This window comes from Cavia porcellus, unplaced genomic scaffold (assembly GCF_034190915.1).
Source record: "Cavia porcellus strain 051 isolate PalLab524CR breed Dunkin Hartley unplaced genomic scaffold, mCavPor4.1 scaffold_25, whole genome shotgun sequence".
Lineage (NCBI taxonomy): Eukaryota > Metazoa > Chordata > Mammalia > Rodentia > Caviidae > Cavia > Cavia porcellus.
The window spans coordinates 44717757-44732269 of NW_026947508.1; the positions used below are offsets into that span (position 1 = coordinate 44717757).

A 14513-nucleotide genomic window follows, 5' to 3' on the forward strand; every position below is an offset into this window, starting at 1 on the left:
CCCTCCCCCGCACCTCGCACCCCTGCCACCTGCACCCGCGGGGAGCGCCGGCTCCATTAGGGCTGGCGGGGGCCGGGAAGAGCGCCCCGAGCCTTGCACGCGGGTCTGCGCCTCTTCCCGACCGCACGGCAGGGCGCGGGCCAGGGGCGCGCGGGCGCAGGACCTTGCCAGGCTGGGGGGTCTCCGCGGGGCTCCCCGGATCATACAAATTGCCTGGGGCGGGAGGCGCGGAAGCCGGGAACAGCGGCCCTCAGTCCGCAGCTTCCACCGGCCCGGAGGGGGCCGAGCAGGGTGCGGAAGCCGTCCGGGCCTGGCCACGGCCGGTCCCACGCTGGGCCGTGATCGGGTCTCCATCTTGGGCCCACAAGGACGCTTCTGAGAGGAGGAGGAGAGGGACGAGCCAGGCAGTAGGGCAGGGCCTAGGACCAGCCTAGACCTCGTTTTCCTGTCCTGTAAAATGGGGCCGGTAATGAATGATTCCGGGTTCGCCCAAGTTTGCTATGAGAATAGACTAAAAGTAACCCGCGCCATCTCCAGGCGCTCCAGAACTAGGAGGGTGACCCACAGGCCAGGAGCCTCAAGGGACCTGGAGCAGGTCTCACCCGACGCCAGGAGGCCCGGACGGTTCGTAGCGGCTCTTAGGGTGCAGGGGAGCTGGGATAGGGCGGCAGAAGCCGCGGGCTGGGAGGCCAGAAGCCCGCAGGAAACTTGGCCTGGGGCAGGTGTCGGGTGCCGCACTTCGAAGCTGCGCACTTCCTCCTCCTCCCTCTCTTCTGTCTAAGGCTTCCCTTTTCTCTTTCTCCTCTGCACCTTCTTTCCTCCCTAGCTTCAGGGGTGTGTTCGTGCGTCTCTCCTGCCCGCATCTTTCTTGTCTCCTTCTCCCCCCACTTCATCTCCATGTCTCCCTCGCATTTTATAACCAAACAGCCAAACCCCTTTTCCAATTAAAGTGGAATTAGGCAACTCAATCAAATTAGTTCCCTATTAAAGCCCTTCTTTATTAAACCGTTTTCTTGTCCTGCTATTAAGTTTCTCAGCCTGGCGGAACTCGAGCCGGCCACAGAAGTTTACCTTGGGACATCGGCTGTCCGGCCTAGGGAGGGGGCACCCAGTTTCCACTTTCTGGGTCTGGCCTAGATAAGGGGAGCCGCCCTGCGGGAGCAGGAGGAGCAGGAGGGAAGGGGTCTGCCCGGGGCCGCTAATTTGCTGAGTTCTGCTCTGGAAAAGAAGCTGAGGAGGTGTGGGACAGACTCACAGCCACTCTCCCAATGCTGCTCCGGGCGAAGGCAGTGGCCTCCCACCCCCAGATTAACGCCGGGCCGTCAGCCCTGCCACTAGAACTGTCTCTGGCGGCTCCCTGGTGGTCACCCCCGCTGTCCTTGACTCTGAACCTAAGAGGCGAGGCGCGCACTGTTTGCGCCCGGGGGAGAGCCGGCCTCATCAGCCCGCAGGAAGGCTCGGCCTGGGTCCCGAACCGCGAGTTTGGCGAGGGGACCCCGCCACAGCTCCCGCCAAGGGGTCGCGGGTCCCCAGTCGCACAGCAGGTGCGTCGGGTCCCTGCGCTCTGGGCCCCCTCAGGCAGGCAGCGCTCCCTACCCGAGGGTTGGGGCCAGTCCTGGGCAGCACCTCGGTCAAGGTGCTTCTTGGCAACCACGGCCCCAGCGCAAATTAAAGAGTTTTTTCTACCCTCCGCCTGAGAAGGGGGACGGGATTCGGCGTTGTTTTCTTAGAAAATAACATTTATTTCTAGTTCATTACTATGCAAAGGAAAGCACAAAGTGAGCGCTTCTGTGCAGCAGCGTTTCTCACTGCAGACCTCCGGCCAGCGCGCTCGGCAAGCCGCGGGGGACCAGGGCGCCTGCGTGATGCTTCTGGCACGGCCGTGGCCACTCGGTGCCTGCTTCTGGGCGAACCAAGGCGGCTCCTGAGGGAGAGACTGGCGGCAGGCAGAGGGCGGGTGGGCAGGATTCGTCCCGAGACTGCAGTATATGTAATTATGAAACCTGATAAGGACAATGTGCGCGTAGTCTAATTTTTCCATTTTGTCCTTTTTATGCTCGTTTTTGAATGTTTTTCACGTTAATACCGAGGTCACCTACAGATTACAATTAATAACTTAGAATTCCATTTTATAACATTATACACTGGCTTGTATATATATATATGTATAGATTATATATAGATTTATACATATATAAAAACTCACACTGCACCAAGGAAACCCATGCTTATCGGCATAAGCAACAAAGAGAGCGACAACACCGCGACAAGGAAAGTGCACCTTAGAACTTGTTTCCTTTTTTTTTTTTTTACAATTGATATGGATATATATGTGTGTCCCAAAGACTCAACTCAGTGCCAAGAGATGTATACATCCTAAATTTATATTTGTTAGAATATTTTTTTAAAAATGTAAAAGAGAGGGCCTAGGGAAACATAGAATAGGATCTCGGAGTTGAGAACTCAGCCAGCGAGACGAGCACACCTGCAGGAGCCGCGGGAGCGCGGCGGCCGCCCGACTCTCAGGGATCCTCGGTCCTCTGCAAACGCGGCTGTGCAGCCTGCAGGTGGTGTCCGGGAGGGGCAGGACCCGGAGCACGCTGCCCTGCGCGCGCACCTGTGCCTGCAGCTGCTCCCCTCGCCGGCCCTCTCCACTCCGCCCCGACGGACCAGCAAGGCTTCGGGGGGCAGGGGGCCCCCAGGCGGGGTGGAGAGCGTGCCAAGGCACAGGGCCGCGGCCCGCGGACCGGGCCAGGGCAGGCGTTGCGGGCCACAGGCTGCGGGCCCTTCGCCTACTGCTTCTCGGGGGCGCCGTTGACCATGGGCCCGTAGAGCCCGCCGCCGTACGCGGGCTCCTTGTGCACAGCCGCCGCGGCGGCGGAGCGGTCGCGCATGAGGTCGCTGAAGGCGTAGTCCACGGGCGGCCGGAAGCCGAGCGTGGGCACCAGGCCGGCGGTGGAGTAGGGCGCCATGAAGGCCAGGCCGCGGCTGTGCGCCGCCGCCGCCGAGTAGGCCAGGCGCAAGGGGCTGAGGCCGAGGGGCGCGCCGAGCGGGTAGGCGCCCGCCTCGGCCCCGAAGTGACTGGCGTTGGGCTGCAGGGGCGAGAAGGCCGAGCGGCTGCTCAGCGAGCCCAGCGCGCCGGGGGCCATGGCGCCGGCCAGCAAGGGTCTGTGGTGCGGGGGCGCGGCGGGCCCGGCCTGCAGGGGCGCGGGCAGCCCGGGGCCCCCCGCAGCCGCGGCGTCCGCGCGACCCGGCCACGCGTCGTCCGCAGCTGCTGCCGCGCCCACCGCGGCCTTATCCAAGGGCGCCGCGGGGCACAGGCCGGCCGCCAGGCCCCCGCGGTGGTGGTTCAGCACCTGCTCGATGGCCTGCACCACGTCGCCGCCGCAGCCCTGCAACACCAGCTCCAGGACGCCGCGCCGGTGTCCCGGGAAGACGCGCGTCAGGATGTCCAGCGGCGTCCGCTGGCGTGCGCCCGGCCCTCCGCCCAGCCCCGGCGCCGGCGCGGCGTCGGCCTCCTCTTTGTCACCCTCGGAACCGGATTCAGAGCCCAGAGGACTGGCGGAGCCCGGGCTGTCCTCCTCGCCGCCTCCTCCAGGGCCGGAGCTGCCCGTGCAGCTGCCGCCCGCCTCCTTGGAAGCTCGGGCCAGCGGGGACCCCGAAAAGGACTCGCCGTCTCCGTTCTCCGAGCCCGATCCGGGTCGCACCTCCGGGGACGACGTCCCGGGCCCTGAGTCCGCGCCCTCTGGCGATAAGGGCTTCCCCTGCGGAGGCTGCGGGCTGCCCGGCCGGCCTGCCTGCAGCAGTGTCTTGGGGAACAGGTCAAACTTCTGCAACTTGGCCTCTGAGAGGGGAGAAAACAGGGATGTAAGGCGCCATTGCCGAGAAGAGCGCGCCCGCAACACCTCAGCACTCTGCATCCGTTTCCTCTCTCTGAGCCCCAGCCAAGGTTCACTGTGCCCTTCTTTCTTTCGCTCCAGCGTTCTTCCCTCTGGTCCCCTCAGTCCTCTCCCCTACCATCCCTGATTTGCTCTTTTTATACCCGGAACACAATCATTTGTGCCTTCTAATGTTTCTGGGCTGCTGTGTCCCAACACCCCAAATCCTCTCTCTCTCCCGCCCGACCTGCCCAGGAAAAGTGGCCTGGTGCTGGGTTCAGAAAGGAGCCAACCTAATATCTCCCTGTCCTTCACGCTGTCTAGAAAACCCTATTGCGTTTCTGGATTCCAAGAGCCAACCCTTCTGGGCAGCACAACCTGAAAGAGAAGGCATTTTGGGTATCCGGGGTCTCAAGTCTCTCCACAGACAGCTGCAAATCCCTATTTCTAAATCATCTTTTTCCAAACCGAGATCTAAGAAGCTCTCCCCCAACTGAGCTGTGTGTACCTCCCCCACGCCTGCCTAATGTCCATCCTTCCCAGAAAAGGCCACAGGAGCTTAGAAGATAGAGGGTGGGTCTAGGGGACAGTAGACAGCAACAAGGAAAAAGCTTCAATGATAGGGAAACAGCACATGTCCTGAGGAAACCGGGACTTGCGTGGGGGAAAAAAAAACTAGAAAGAAAAGGGGCGCCTTCTGAGATTGTTCAAGGGGCGTTAGCAACATGAATAAAGGAGTCACACTGGGAAAATGAACAAGGGCATCCTCTTGCACTTTTGCACCTCGGGAAGGCAGTGTGGGCCGGGACACTTGGAGGAGGTGATGAGCCAGCGGGAGTGAGTGGAGGGTGGAAACGCGCAGAGAGAGAGAAGGCACGCGGGTTTCCACCCCGGAGAACCAGCAGCGAGCCAGTAGAGAAGTAGGGGCCTCCTGCCTCTGGGTAGAAGAGATGAGAATACAAGGTCTACACTGGGCCCGCGGGGAGGGAGAGGAATACAGAGCCAGCGCTCCGGCTGGAGAAAGGAGAGTTTACGTGCGTATAGGGCTGGGTGCACGGTGAACTTTAGTCCTCAGGCGTTTGAAGATGGGGGTTCTGCTCTTTCAGTACAGACAAATGCCTGCCCAGAGCCGGACCTCGCCCCGGCCCACCTGATCGCGCTCTCACCTGCGCCCGCTGCGCCCGCTGCGCCACCTCCAGCTCCCGCCGGCGCCCCAGCTCCCGGGCCCCCGCCGTCGGCGGCGCACACGGAGCCAAACACCTCGTAGGCGGGCCGAGGGGGGATGATGCCGTTGGCGGCGGCCAGGGCCAGGCCCTCGGCGGTGCCGTAGAGCAGCTGCAGCTCGCGCGCCTCATTCTCCTCCTGAGCCTGCTGCCTGCGCAGCGCCACCTGCGCCGCCATGACGCGCTGGCGCTCGGCGATGAGCGTGCACTTGGCGCACAGACAGTCCTTCCAGCGACAGTAGCGCTTGTGGCCCTTGAGCGCCGACACCACGCCGTGGTTGCGGCAGCGCGCGCACTTCGGGGTCCGAGGGTATTTCTCTGCCGCCCGCAGCAGCAGCGGGGGCGCCCGCAGCAAGCCCCCTGCCACGCTCACGGGGAGTGAGGCGGCTGCAGCCGCCGCCGCCGCCACCGACGCCACAGATGCCACGGGCGGCCCTGTCGCTGTCGCTGCAGCCGTCGCCGCGCCTGGCACGCTGGGCAGCTCCGAGCGCAGCTCCATGACAGGACCTGATATGGGAGAAAGTGGGAAGGAGAGAAAAATCTGAGTGAGGAAAGTTCTGCGTGCTTGGCTTAAAGCACAGATGGAGGAATCCAAATTTAAAGAAGGAAAGGTTGACTTCACAAGTTTGGGTAGAGGTTGGGAGAGGAGGTGCATTGTTTGGAAACGGATCCGAGCTGCCCCATGGCGTTCCCATCACAGCTGCTCTTACATATGATTTACATGCCGGGGGTAAGAGTTCTTTGAATAGATTCCTCTGGATGAAAATAAAAAGACAAAGTTTGGAAGTCACTGATTCAGATGAAAAGTCTTCTTACAAGAAGACTTTGAAAAGAAACTATCTCCAAAAGTTTAGGTTAATTGGGGTGAAGTGGGAAGAGAGAAATGTTTGCTCGAAGGGACTCAGATTATACAAAACAGTATTGGACCAACTGTTACGCTGTTGCCAATGACAAAGCAAAAAACCCCAGAGCAAAACGTTCAGCTCGATGAAAGATGAGGGGACCGATGGTGGATGGTGGGGTGTACAGCCGAGCAGGTTGGGCCAGAGGTTTGTTTGTTTTTTGTCTTTAATGTGGGTGGGATATAAAAGTTCCAGAGAAAAATCAAGAATAGAAATTATAGCTTTCTGTTGAAAGCAGAATGATGGCTGGAAAACAAAACTGGGGCACAGTTAGGCCTCCGGCCATGGATCTCCTAAAAATGTGAGCTCTGGAAAGTCTTGTGCAGGGGGCGCAAAGAAAACAGGTGTCCAGGATGAATTTAGAGGGCTTCAGACAGAGTACAGAGAAAATTCAGGGGAAGAAACTTTCTTTGAAAGGCAAACCCAGCCCAAAGATTAGTTTGAAAGGCAAGGAAAACATTGAAAAAAGTTGATATGGATGCGTGGGACGCAGGGTGTTCAAGAGAGACACTGAATAAGAAAGGAGGACTCTTAGGTAAAGCGAGGCAGGGGCGGGTTTGGGGCCAAGCCTCGGGTAGAGTTTTTATTCTGGAATAGTTGGGAAGGAAGTGTCCCGGGTAAAGTCAGGCTTTGCCCCCAAGGGGATCTTACTCTCCCACTGCCTCACGCTGCCCTTCCCACCCCTCCCACTTTAGGGACGCCATTGCCAGACACGCCCTCCTCCTTCAAGACCTGGAACCCCCTGGGACCCCGCTGGAGCACAAGTTCCGGAGTTCGCGGCTCTGAGCTGGGTTTCTGGGACTTGGATGGCTCCGCAGGCCGCAGCGAGGCAGGACAGCTGTGTCTGGCACTAGCCGAGAACCGACACAGGAGTCCCTTCTGCGCCACAAACTCAGGAGGCCCAAGCAGGGCCCAGCTCCGGGTTTCTGCTGCAGCCTTCTCTGCCCACCTTCCCCAACCCCATCCTGGCCCCCGAAGGAGCCCTGGATGAATCCTCCTGCCTCCACCAGCCCGAAAACCCCAGACCTCCTCCCTTGGCCCAGATGCCTCTTCCCCCACACCCTCCAGGCTGCTCTGTCCGCGAGGCCCTGCGGGCCAGCAAGGCCTTGCTCCACGGACGCGGCCGACCGGGTCTGCCCCCGCTGCTGTCCCTGCAGCCCTCAACTACCTGCCTTGGGCTCCGGGATCCTCCTCCGCTGGCGTGGCTCGCGCCTCCCAGCTCTGCTCCTGACGCTGGCACTCTTGACCTCTTCCCCTCGCCCCTGGCCCTTATCTGAACACTTCACCCTCCTTCGGTCACCATGTCCGAACTTCCGGACTCCCTCGGAACGTGGCGCGGTCCAACCCTTCTGTCGGGAACGGGGCCGGAGCCCGTTTGGGGGGTCAGCTGGGTGGAACCCGGACCCAGCTATCGCCGCGCCACGTCCCCTTGCGGTGTGCGCCGGACGCTTCGCTCAGCCGGGGCCCGGTGCCCGGCGCTGCCAGACTCTCAATGAGCAGCCCGCCCGCTCTATTGTTGCTCCTTAGGGCTCCATTAGACAGAATTGGACAACAATGTGGCGCCTGCCATTGGCCAGGGGAGGCAGACCGCACTCTGATTGGCCAGGCCCGCGCCCGGGGAGCCCCTCGTCCCGCAGTGTCCGAAAGATTCGAAACTCCAAAAGCTGCACCGTGCGCCTCCGGGAGGGGAGGGGGCGCGGCAGGGATGCAGGGGAAAAAGTGGGCGAGCAAGAGCGTTGAAAATATCGTGACAAGAAGTTTCCGTGCGCCCGGGAGCGTGTGAATTGCTCCTAATTACCGTGTCCGGTGCGTCTCTCTACCAGACGTGTGCAACCCCTCGGCCTCGGGGCCCGGCTTGGCCTCGCCACTCTCACTGGCCTGCGGCTCTGGGCAAAGCGAAGCTTCCCTAGTGGTTCCCGCGGCCTGGGGCGGGATAGGGGCAGGTGACAATTCAATTACCGCAGTCGGGCTGGGAGTGGAGCTGGGGGCAAGGTGGGGTACCCGTGGCGTAAATGCCAAGACAGTTTTTCTTGCCTCCTCTGGCTCTGGGTCAGCGAGTTCCCAAGTCTGGCGCGCGTGGGATAGTTGGTGGCTTGGCTCCCCCCTTGCCTTGAAAGCTCAGAGCCTTCATTCTGGAACTCTTGGTACGTCACGGAGGGTAAATTGTGGTTAGGATTTTGGTTTTTAAAAGAGCAGCTCAGAGGAGAAATGAGACCGCGCTTCCCGCCCGTCCCAGCAGCAGCCTTGCGCTTTCCCCTCCCCGCCCCGCGGTGTCCTCCTGGCCCCTTACTCTTTCCTGGCCTCATTTCTCCTGGTCTCCAGTTCTTTTCTGTGGCGATGGAATTCCTATTGTCGTTATTTTAAATGAACGAAAAGTTTTTGTCTTTTTCAAATGAAAGTAAAGTGTCCGCCTCCCCATTGCCCCGGCCCTGGACGCGTCCACCTGCCCTTCCCGGCGCGGGCCGAGCTCTCCGCGGTGCAGCAGCCGCTTTGGCCGCGCCTCGCGCTACCTGCGCTGACGTCACGGCCCGGAGGGTCCGCCGAGGAGGTAACAGGCTTCCAATTTTGTTTCCCGATGCCCTGGCCTCTCCTGCTCTGATTTTACCCCGGTGTCCGCCCCTCCCGCCTTTGCCTTTCCTGAGCTAATCTTCTGTCCTGCTTGTTTTTATTCTCCACTTTTCTCTCTCCTTCAGAGGAAAAAAATCATTTGAGGACAGTGAGCCTCCAGGTTGTTCTCCTTCCATCGCCAACTTGGCGTGGTGTTAGGGCGGCTCGTCCGACCTTTTCTGTGGATCTGGCCCAGGACAAACCCGAGCGCAGAAAGGGCCCTGGGCCCGCCGCCCCGCCGCCCCAGAACCGGAGAGAGCGAGGAAGGTGCGGCCGACAGGACCCCACCACCGGCGCAGAAGCTCGCGCCCCAAGAGTGCCGCGCTCTCTCCCCTGGACGAAGCCAACCCGAAGGACAACGCTGGATGGGATGGGGTGAGAGATGGAAGAATCTGGGGGACAGAGTTCAACAGGCCCGGGCACCAGGGAGCTGCGACTAGGACAGCCTGCGACAGGGACAGAAATGGGCCGCTGCTTCCCGGAAATCCCATTTTCTCTGGAGCCTGGGAATGGGTTTGGGTGTAAGAGTCAGCTCGAGATGGTGTCCCAAAGCAGCGAGGCCAAGGCAGTGCGTTGGGATAATAGGTCCACCCTGAGCACAGGACCGAGCCCCAACTTGCAGCACCCCGAGGTTATGCCGCTGATTAAATCCGTGAGACAGCCGCGCTCTGGCGGGGGTGGGAACTGGGAGGGTCCCCCTCAGTGTCAGGGAGCCACTCAAGGGTCGCTAGGCGCCTGCTCCTAGAGCTTCTCCTGCAAAGTTTTCACGAAATTATTTTAAAGTCAAAACGAGGGACAAGGATATAGCTCAGCAGTACAATACCTGCTGGGCAAGTGCGAGGTCCTGAGTTGGATTCCTCGTACAAAAAAAAAAAAAAAAAAAGTCAAAACGAAATAAACAAATCCGTTTAAATTGCAGTAGGTTAAATCTTTTATCGCGCTTAAGGCCAGGCCACTGCCAGATCCTCTCACTTCCCGGGAGCCAAGGGGCCTGGGAACCTTTTCTTAGGAGGAGTCGGGGACATCCTGCAACCTCGCGGACCAAAGTGAAGAGACCCTCTCCCCCCTAGTTCTGCTGCCCCTGCTTCGGCTGCTTCTCCCCACGAGAAGCTCACACCACGTCCCCGTAGGCCCAGACCTCCAACCTTCCCTCTCACGCCCTCTGAGATTGGGGTGCTCACGTAAGTTCAAGCGTTCTGCAGGGAGGGAGAATACCCGTCCCTGCGCCCACACTTGGTCTGAGTAGATGCCTCGCTCAGCCTCCGGGGACCCCCGGGGCCGGCCCCGCCTGCTGCTTTAAACTGGTGAGGCAGATGAGCCACTAGCTGTGGGAAACCACACCCAGGCTGTCCCGCCACACACACATCCCTGAGGGTACATTCACACCCAGACGCTGGTGTGCGCAGTTGACTGCGAGGTTCGGACTCAGACACGCGGCGAGCGCGTAAGGGCCGCGCGCACCTCTGACGCTGCCCTGCTGCCCGAGGGCGCGTTCAGAATGTTTGACCTCGTTTTCACCAGCGCGGCCTCCTGCTTGGGCCTCCACTTGGTGGGTGACCCGCAGACTCCCGCCGCAGGGCGCACAGCCCCGCGGAGCGCGCCTTCCACGGCCCGCGGAGCCCCGGACCCCGGCCCTGCGCTGCCCTGCGGCAAAGCAGGCCGGAGACCTCCGGGACAGACGAGGCCGCCCGGAGCGAAGGGCCCGTCCGGCGCGCAAGCAGGGCTGCACGCGTCCTCGGCTCGGCATCACTGCTGACGCCTCTGCGGTGCCCCGGGCTGGGCCCGGGAGAGAACACCGGCCAAGACAGTGCCCCTCGCCCTTGCCCACGCCCACTCCTGCCCACGCCCACGCCCAGCCGCTCCCGGCCCGAGGCTCGAGGGGCGGGGCCAGCGTGGATCCCCGACGGCCAGGCGGCGGGCGCCCCTCGGCCCGGGCTGGGGCGCCGCGGGAGAGCCGGAGGCGGTGACTTTTGCGCTGTGTGCCCGCAGCCTCGGAGCGAGCGGACGCCATCTGTTTGCCGGCTGCGACGCGTCCCGTTTAATTACCCTCCCGGCAGCCTAATAGAGATGATATTAAACTAAATCTTTCTGACATTAAAAGTAATTATCCCCAAACCGGTGGCTCCGGGACGGAATCGCCCCTCCTGCCTCCACTTCTTCCCCAGCCCGCTGGATTCCGTTAGTTCGGCTGAAACAGCAGCAGGGAAAGGGGCACAGGGAGCGTGGAAGGCGCCTCTGGGAGAAGGGGTCCATAGGCCGCGGGGTCGTCGGCTTCCCGCGCAGCCGCAGACACTCGCGTTCGTGCGTCGGCACACACTTGTACACAAATACACACAACACTTTCCTGCAGATCATCTCAGGGGTCCCTCTGATTAAGACCTTCAGCCGCACGCAGTCCCAGGTGAACAAGCAGAAGCCTGGGTTGCTGTCCCTGTCCAAGTTGAAATGAGCCCTTTCCGTGGTCAAAACCATGGATCAAACCTCAGCCGGGCCGGGATCAGGTACAGTTTCGGAGTGAGCAAAGCTCCTCCCAGGCGGCTGAGTCTGGGCTTTCCTCGCGGTCTTCCTGCGAGGAGCAGTCCGCCCGGCGCATCCCCACGGGGCCCCGCGGAGGTCGCACCACCACGTGCCCGGCGGGTCCTATTTTTCCACGTGTTGGCGAGAAACTCGACTGGGAGAGGTTCAGTGACTTGTTCCACATCGCACAAACAGTACAGAACAGAGCAAAATTCGAACTCAGGAGCACCCATCTGGCGCCAAGAATCTAACCGTTCTCGGCGTGGTCTCCTGGGCACAAAGACCCAACTCTGGCCTGAGACCCTCGGTGCCCCTAGAACCCAGACTGGCCCTAGGGTCCCTCGAGGCTAGACCCCTGGTCCCCCAGCTAAGGGGCGCTTGGAGGACCAAAAGAAGACCCAGGAGCCGAGGCACTGGCGCTGGGAGCGCGGCAGGAGCCCCCAGCCTGAGCCACAGCGGCCTCAACTCTCCTCGGACCAAGTCCTGGTGTCCGCGGGGCGAGCGCGTGGGAGGCGGCCGGGGAGCATCTTGGACTTCCAGTCTCTCGGATTCCCGGTTGCGCGCGTCTGAGCCCAGGACGAGCGCGCGCCAAAGGGGCTCACCGGGCTCACCGGCTTGCATTTTGAGTGCCTACTGTGTGTTGAAATTCTGCTGCACTCTCGGTGTGCGCGGTCTTACTTGGAACACAGCCCTTGGGGAAGGTATAACTTCCAATAAGAAGTCAAGGTTCAGAGTGTGAGGTAACTTGCCTGGAGGCACGGTGCAGCTGTGCCTTGAGAAAGGTAGAATCACATATGAACGTTCACTCTCAGGCTTATCTTCGCGTCTTCCATGCTGGGTCGATAGGGTCGAACTTAGAGGCTTCCATTTCGATCTTTGGCAAACACCAGAGAAAGGGCGATTTGTTCATTCATTCATGTAACAAGATTCGTTGGGCACCTAGTACGTGCCAGGTGCCGAGGCGCTGAGATGTACCACCTGTGAGGGTCCCTTATAGAGCTGTTTGCCAACTGGGGACCAGTCACCTACCCCTGACCTTACAGTGGGAAAATAGCTGCCGCAGGAGTCTCTAATCTTGGGAGCAGCCCGACAGAGAGGACTTCCCAAAGAAGGAGACCCCTGCTGTGAGGCATTTCCCAAACAGAAAGTTTGTTTTGGTAAAGCCAAACATAAAATATTTTTGACAGTTCAGCAAAATATTTTTGATATATACGTCCCTAAACATTTTTCACAAAATACTTTTGTTTTGCAAGTATGATAGCCTTTTTCACATTAATCAATATATATTTTCATGTTAATCAACAATTTTAAAGGATTAATATTTCACTGTATGGATGTATTTTAATTTAGCCATTCTTTATTAATAGACATTGAACTTGTTTCCAATTTTTGCTCCCATAACATTTGTTACCATGAAATCCTTTGTGAATTTCCCAAATACTTCCTTAGGATACATTTCTAGAAATAACAATGATCAGAGGATTTTTAAAAATAGACTTTTAAAAGTTACTTGTTAAAAAGTCATTGGGAAGGCTGGGGATTTATCTCAGCAGTGTAAGTGCCTGCTTGGCAAATGAGAGGTCATAAGTTTGATGCCTGGTGTTGGTGGGGTCATTGGGAAAATGTGTATCAAGGAAAACACTCAACAAAAGTGCATCTTAGCTGATGTTTTAAATCTCTACCCATTCAAACAAGTAGTATCTTATTGTCATTGTAATTTGTACTTCTTTAGTTATTTTTTCTCTACATGTGTTGGTTACTCGTGGTGTTTCTATTGTCTTAACAATCCATTAATTCCATTTATTTTTAAATCATAGAGTTCCTCCTTTTCTTAATTTTAATAGCTATCAATTTACCAAAGATAGCAGTATCCTTTTTACTGCTACATTTCTGCACTTCTCCAAGTTTTTGTTGTTATACCACTTTAGCATTGTTATGCTGAGTTAACAATTTTTTAAGTAGCCACATTTGTTATCTTTTCCTTACAGATAGTAGTACCATAATATGAATACTGTATATTCACTTCTTTTTCCTAGGTAGTCTGAAAATTGAACTCAGGGCTTCCTGTATGTTAGGTGTGCCGTCAGTGAGACACATCCCCAGTCCTTTTGCTTTGAAGGTCGTGCTAAGTTATCCAGGCAGGCTGAAAACTTGTGGGTTTTTTAATTCTCTGACCTGAGCCTCCTGGGTAGTGGCCACCACTCCCAACTGTACCTATTTTTATTCATTTTGGTTGTTTGGAGACAGTGTCTTACTCTGTAATTCAGGCTGGCCTTGAACTCATATTGTCCAAACTGGTCTCAAACTTGAGGTGATTCTCCTGCCTCAGTCTCCCAAGTGCTGGGATTATAGGTGTGTACCACAACACCTGACTGCATCTATTTTTATATTTGTTCTATTCCATTATTTACATTTACGCTTTTACCTCATTTGAAATTAATTTTGGTGGGAGGCACAATGCTTGTAACTTGATTTTCCCCAAAATGATGCATCAGTTACCGCAGTACCATGTAATGATCTTGTCATTCCCCCCACCAACCATATGCTATATACTAAAATTTCAGATGGCTTTGGTCAGTTTTAGTTAGCACCTTCTCTTCTAGGCAGCTGTTAACTCTTCTTGCCTGAGCCTCACCATTTTAATTACCATAATTTAGTATAATGTTTGAGAAGGAAGTCATTTTTCTGACCCCAATTCTTCTTTTTAAAAATTCTAAAGGTTACTTTCAAAATAGTCTTCTGATTAAATATTTTATTAATTTTAAAGCTAATTTCAAAAAAGAAAAAGTAAATTTGGAAATTTAACTACCCTTAACTTTTAATAAATTGACGGTTAGTATTTCTCTTCACAGTATGGTGTTTTCATCTCAGTCAGTGTCTTTATTCATAACTATGTCTCTGTAGTAGTGTTCCTGTTTGCTTCCTATAGTTTTGTGTCTTCACTGTACATCTTCAGTATATATCACTGAGAATACTGAGAATAGAATCTTTTCATCCACTACAACTTTTAATTGGTTATGACAGGAGCATAAGAAAGTTACTAATTATATTATGGACCTAGTCTTTCTGAATTCACTTCTGCTTAAATTTTTCATGTCAGTTCTCACAGAATTGACCAGGCAAAGGAAAGAAATGCAGAGGAAAAAGAAAGACTCAATTTGCAAGCCCTTCTGAGGTTTTTTTTAGCAATGATGTATGCTCACAGGGTCACCTGTGACCCTGTGGGGCCACCTTTCTCCTGAATGCAATGCCCAAGAAAGAAGGCCTCTGGAAACAGCCTCTGCAGGAATCAGTAATACATCTCTCAGACTCAGAGCTTCTGCTGTGATGACCTGGGACAAGCGGCCAGCCATCTTAGACCTGAACTGGTCTGCAGTCACCCCAGT

The 14513-nt window shown here is 56.9% G+C and overlaps 2 protein-coding genes across 3 annotated transcripts; one reads left to right on the plus strand and one right to left on the minus strand.

The window, feature by feature from the left end:
- Positions 1-1718: 1718 nt before the first annotated feature.
- Dmrta2 (DMRT like family A2) lies at positions 1719-7335 on the minus strand. 2 transcript variants are annotated; one of them, XM_063236488.1, is made up of 3 exons: positions 7172-7335; positions 5045-5608; positions 1719-3844 (listed from the first exon to the last, which is right to left on the minus strand). In XM_063236488.1, the coding sequence occupies exons 2-3, from the start codon at positions 5598-5600 to the stop codon at positions 2793-2795; spliced, it is 1608 nt and encodes a 535-aa protein (XP_063092558.1). In that variant the 5' UTR covers positions 5601-5608; positions 7172-7335; the 3' UTR covers positions 1719-2792. The 2 variants fall into 2 exon arrangements, with proteins under 2 accessions (XP_063092558.1, XP_003463125.3); XM_003463077.4 differs by having other exon boundaries at positions 7176-7315.
- A 342-nt stretch (positions 7336-7677) lies between these two features.
- LOC134473073 (uncharacterized) lies at positions 7678-9424 on the plus strand. The gene is made up of 2 exons (XM_063236489.1): positions 7678-8551; positions 8697-9424. The coding sequence occupies exons 1-2, from the start codon at positions 8368-8370 to the stop codon at positions 8987-8989; spliced, it is 477 nt and encodes a 158-aa protein (XP_063092559.1). The 5' UTR covers positions 7678-8367; the 3' UTR covers positions 8990-9424.
- Positions 9425-14513: the final 5089 nt, after the last annotated feature.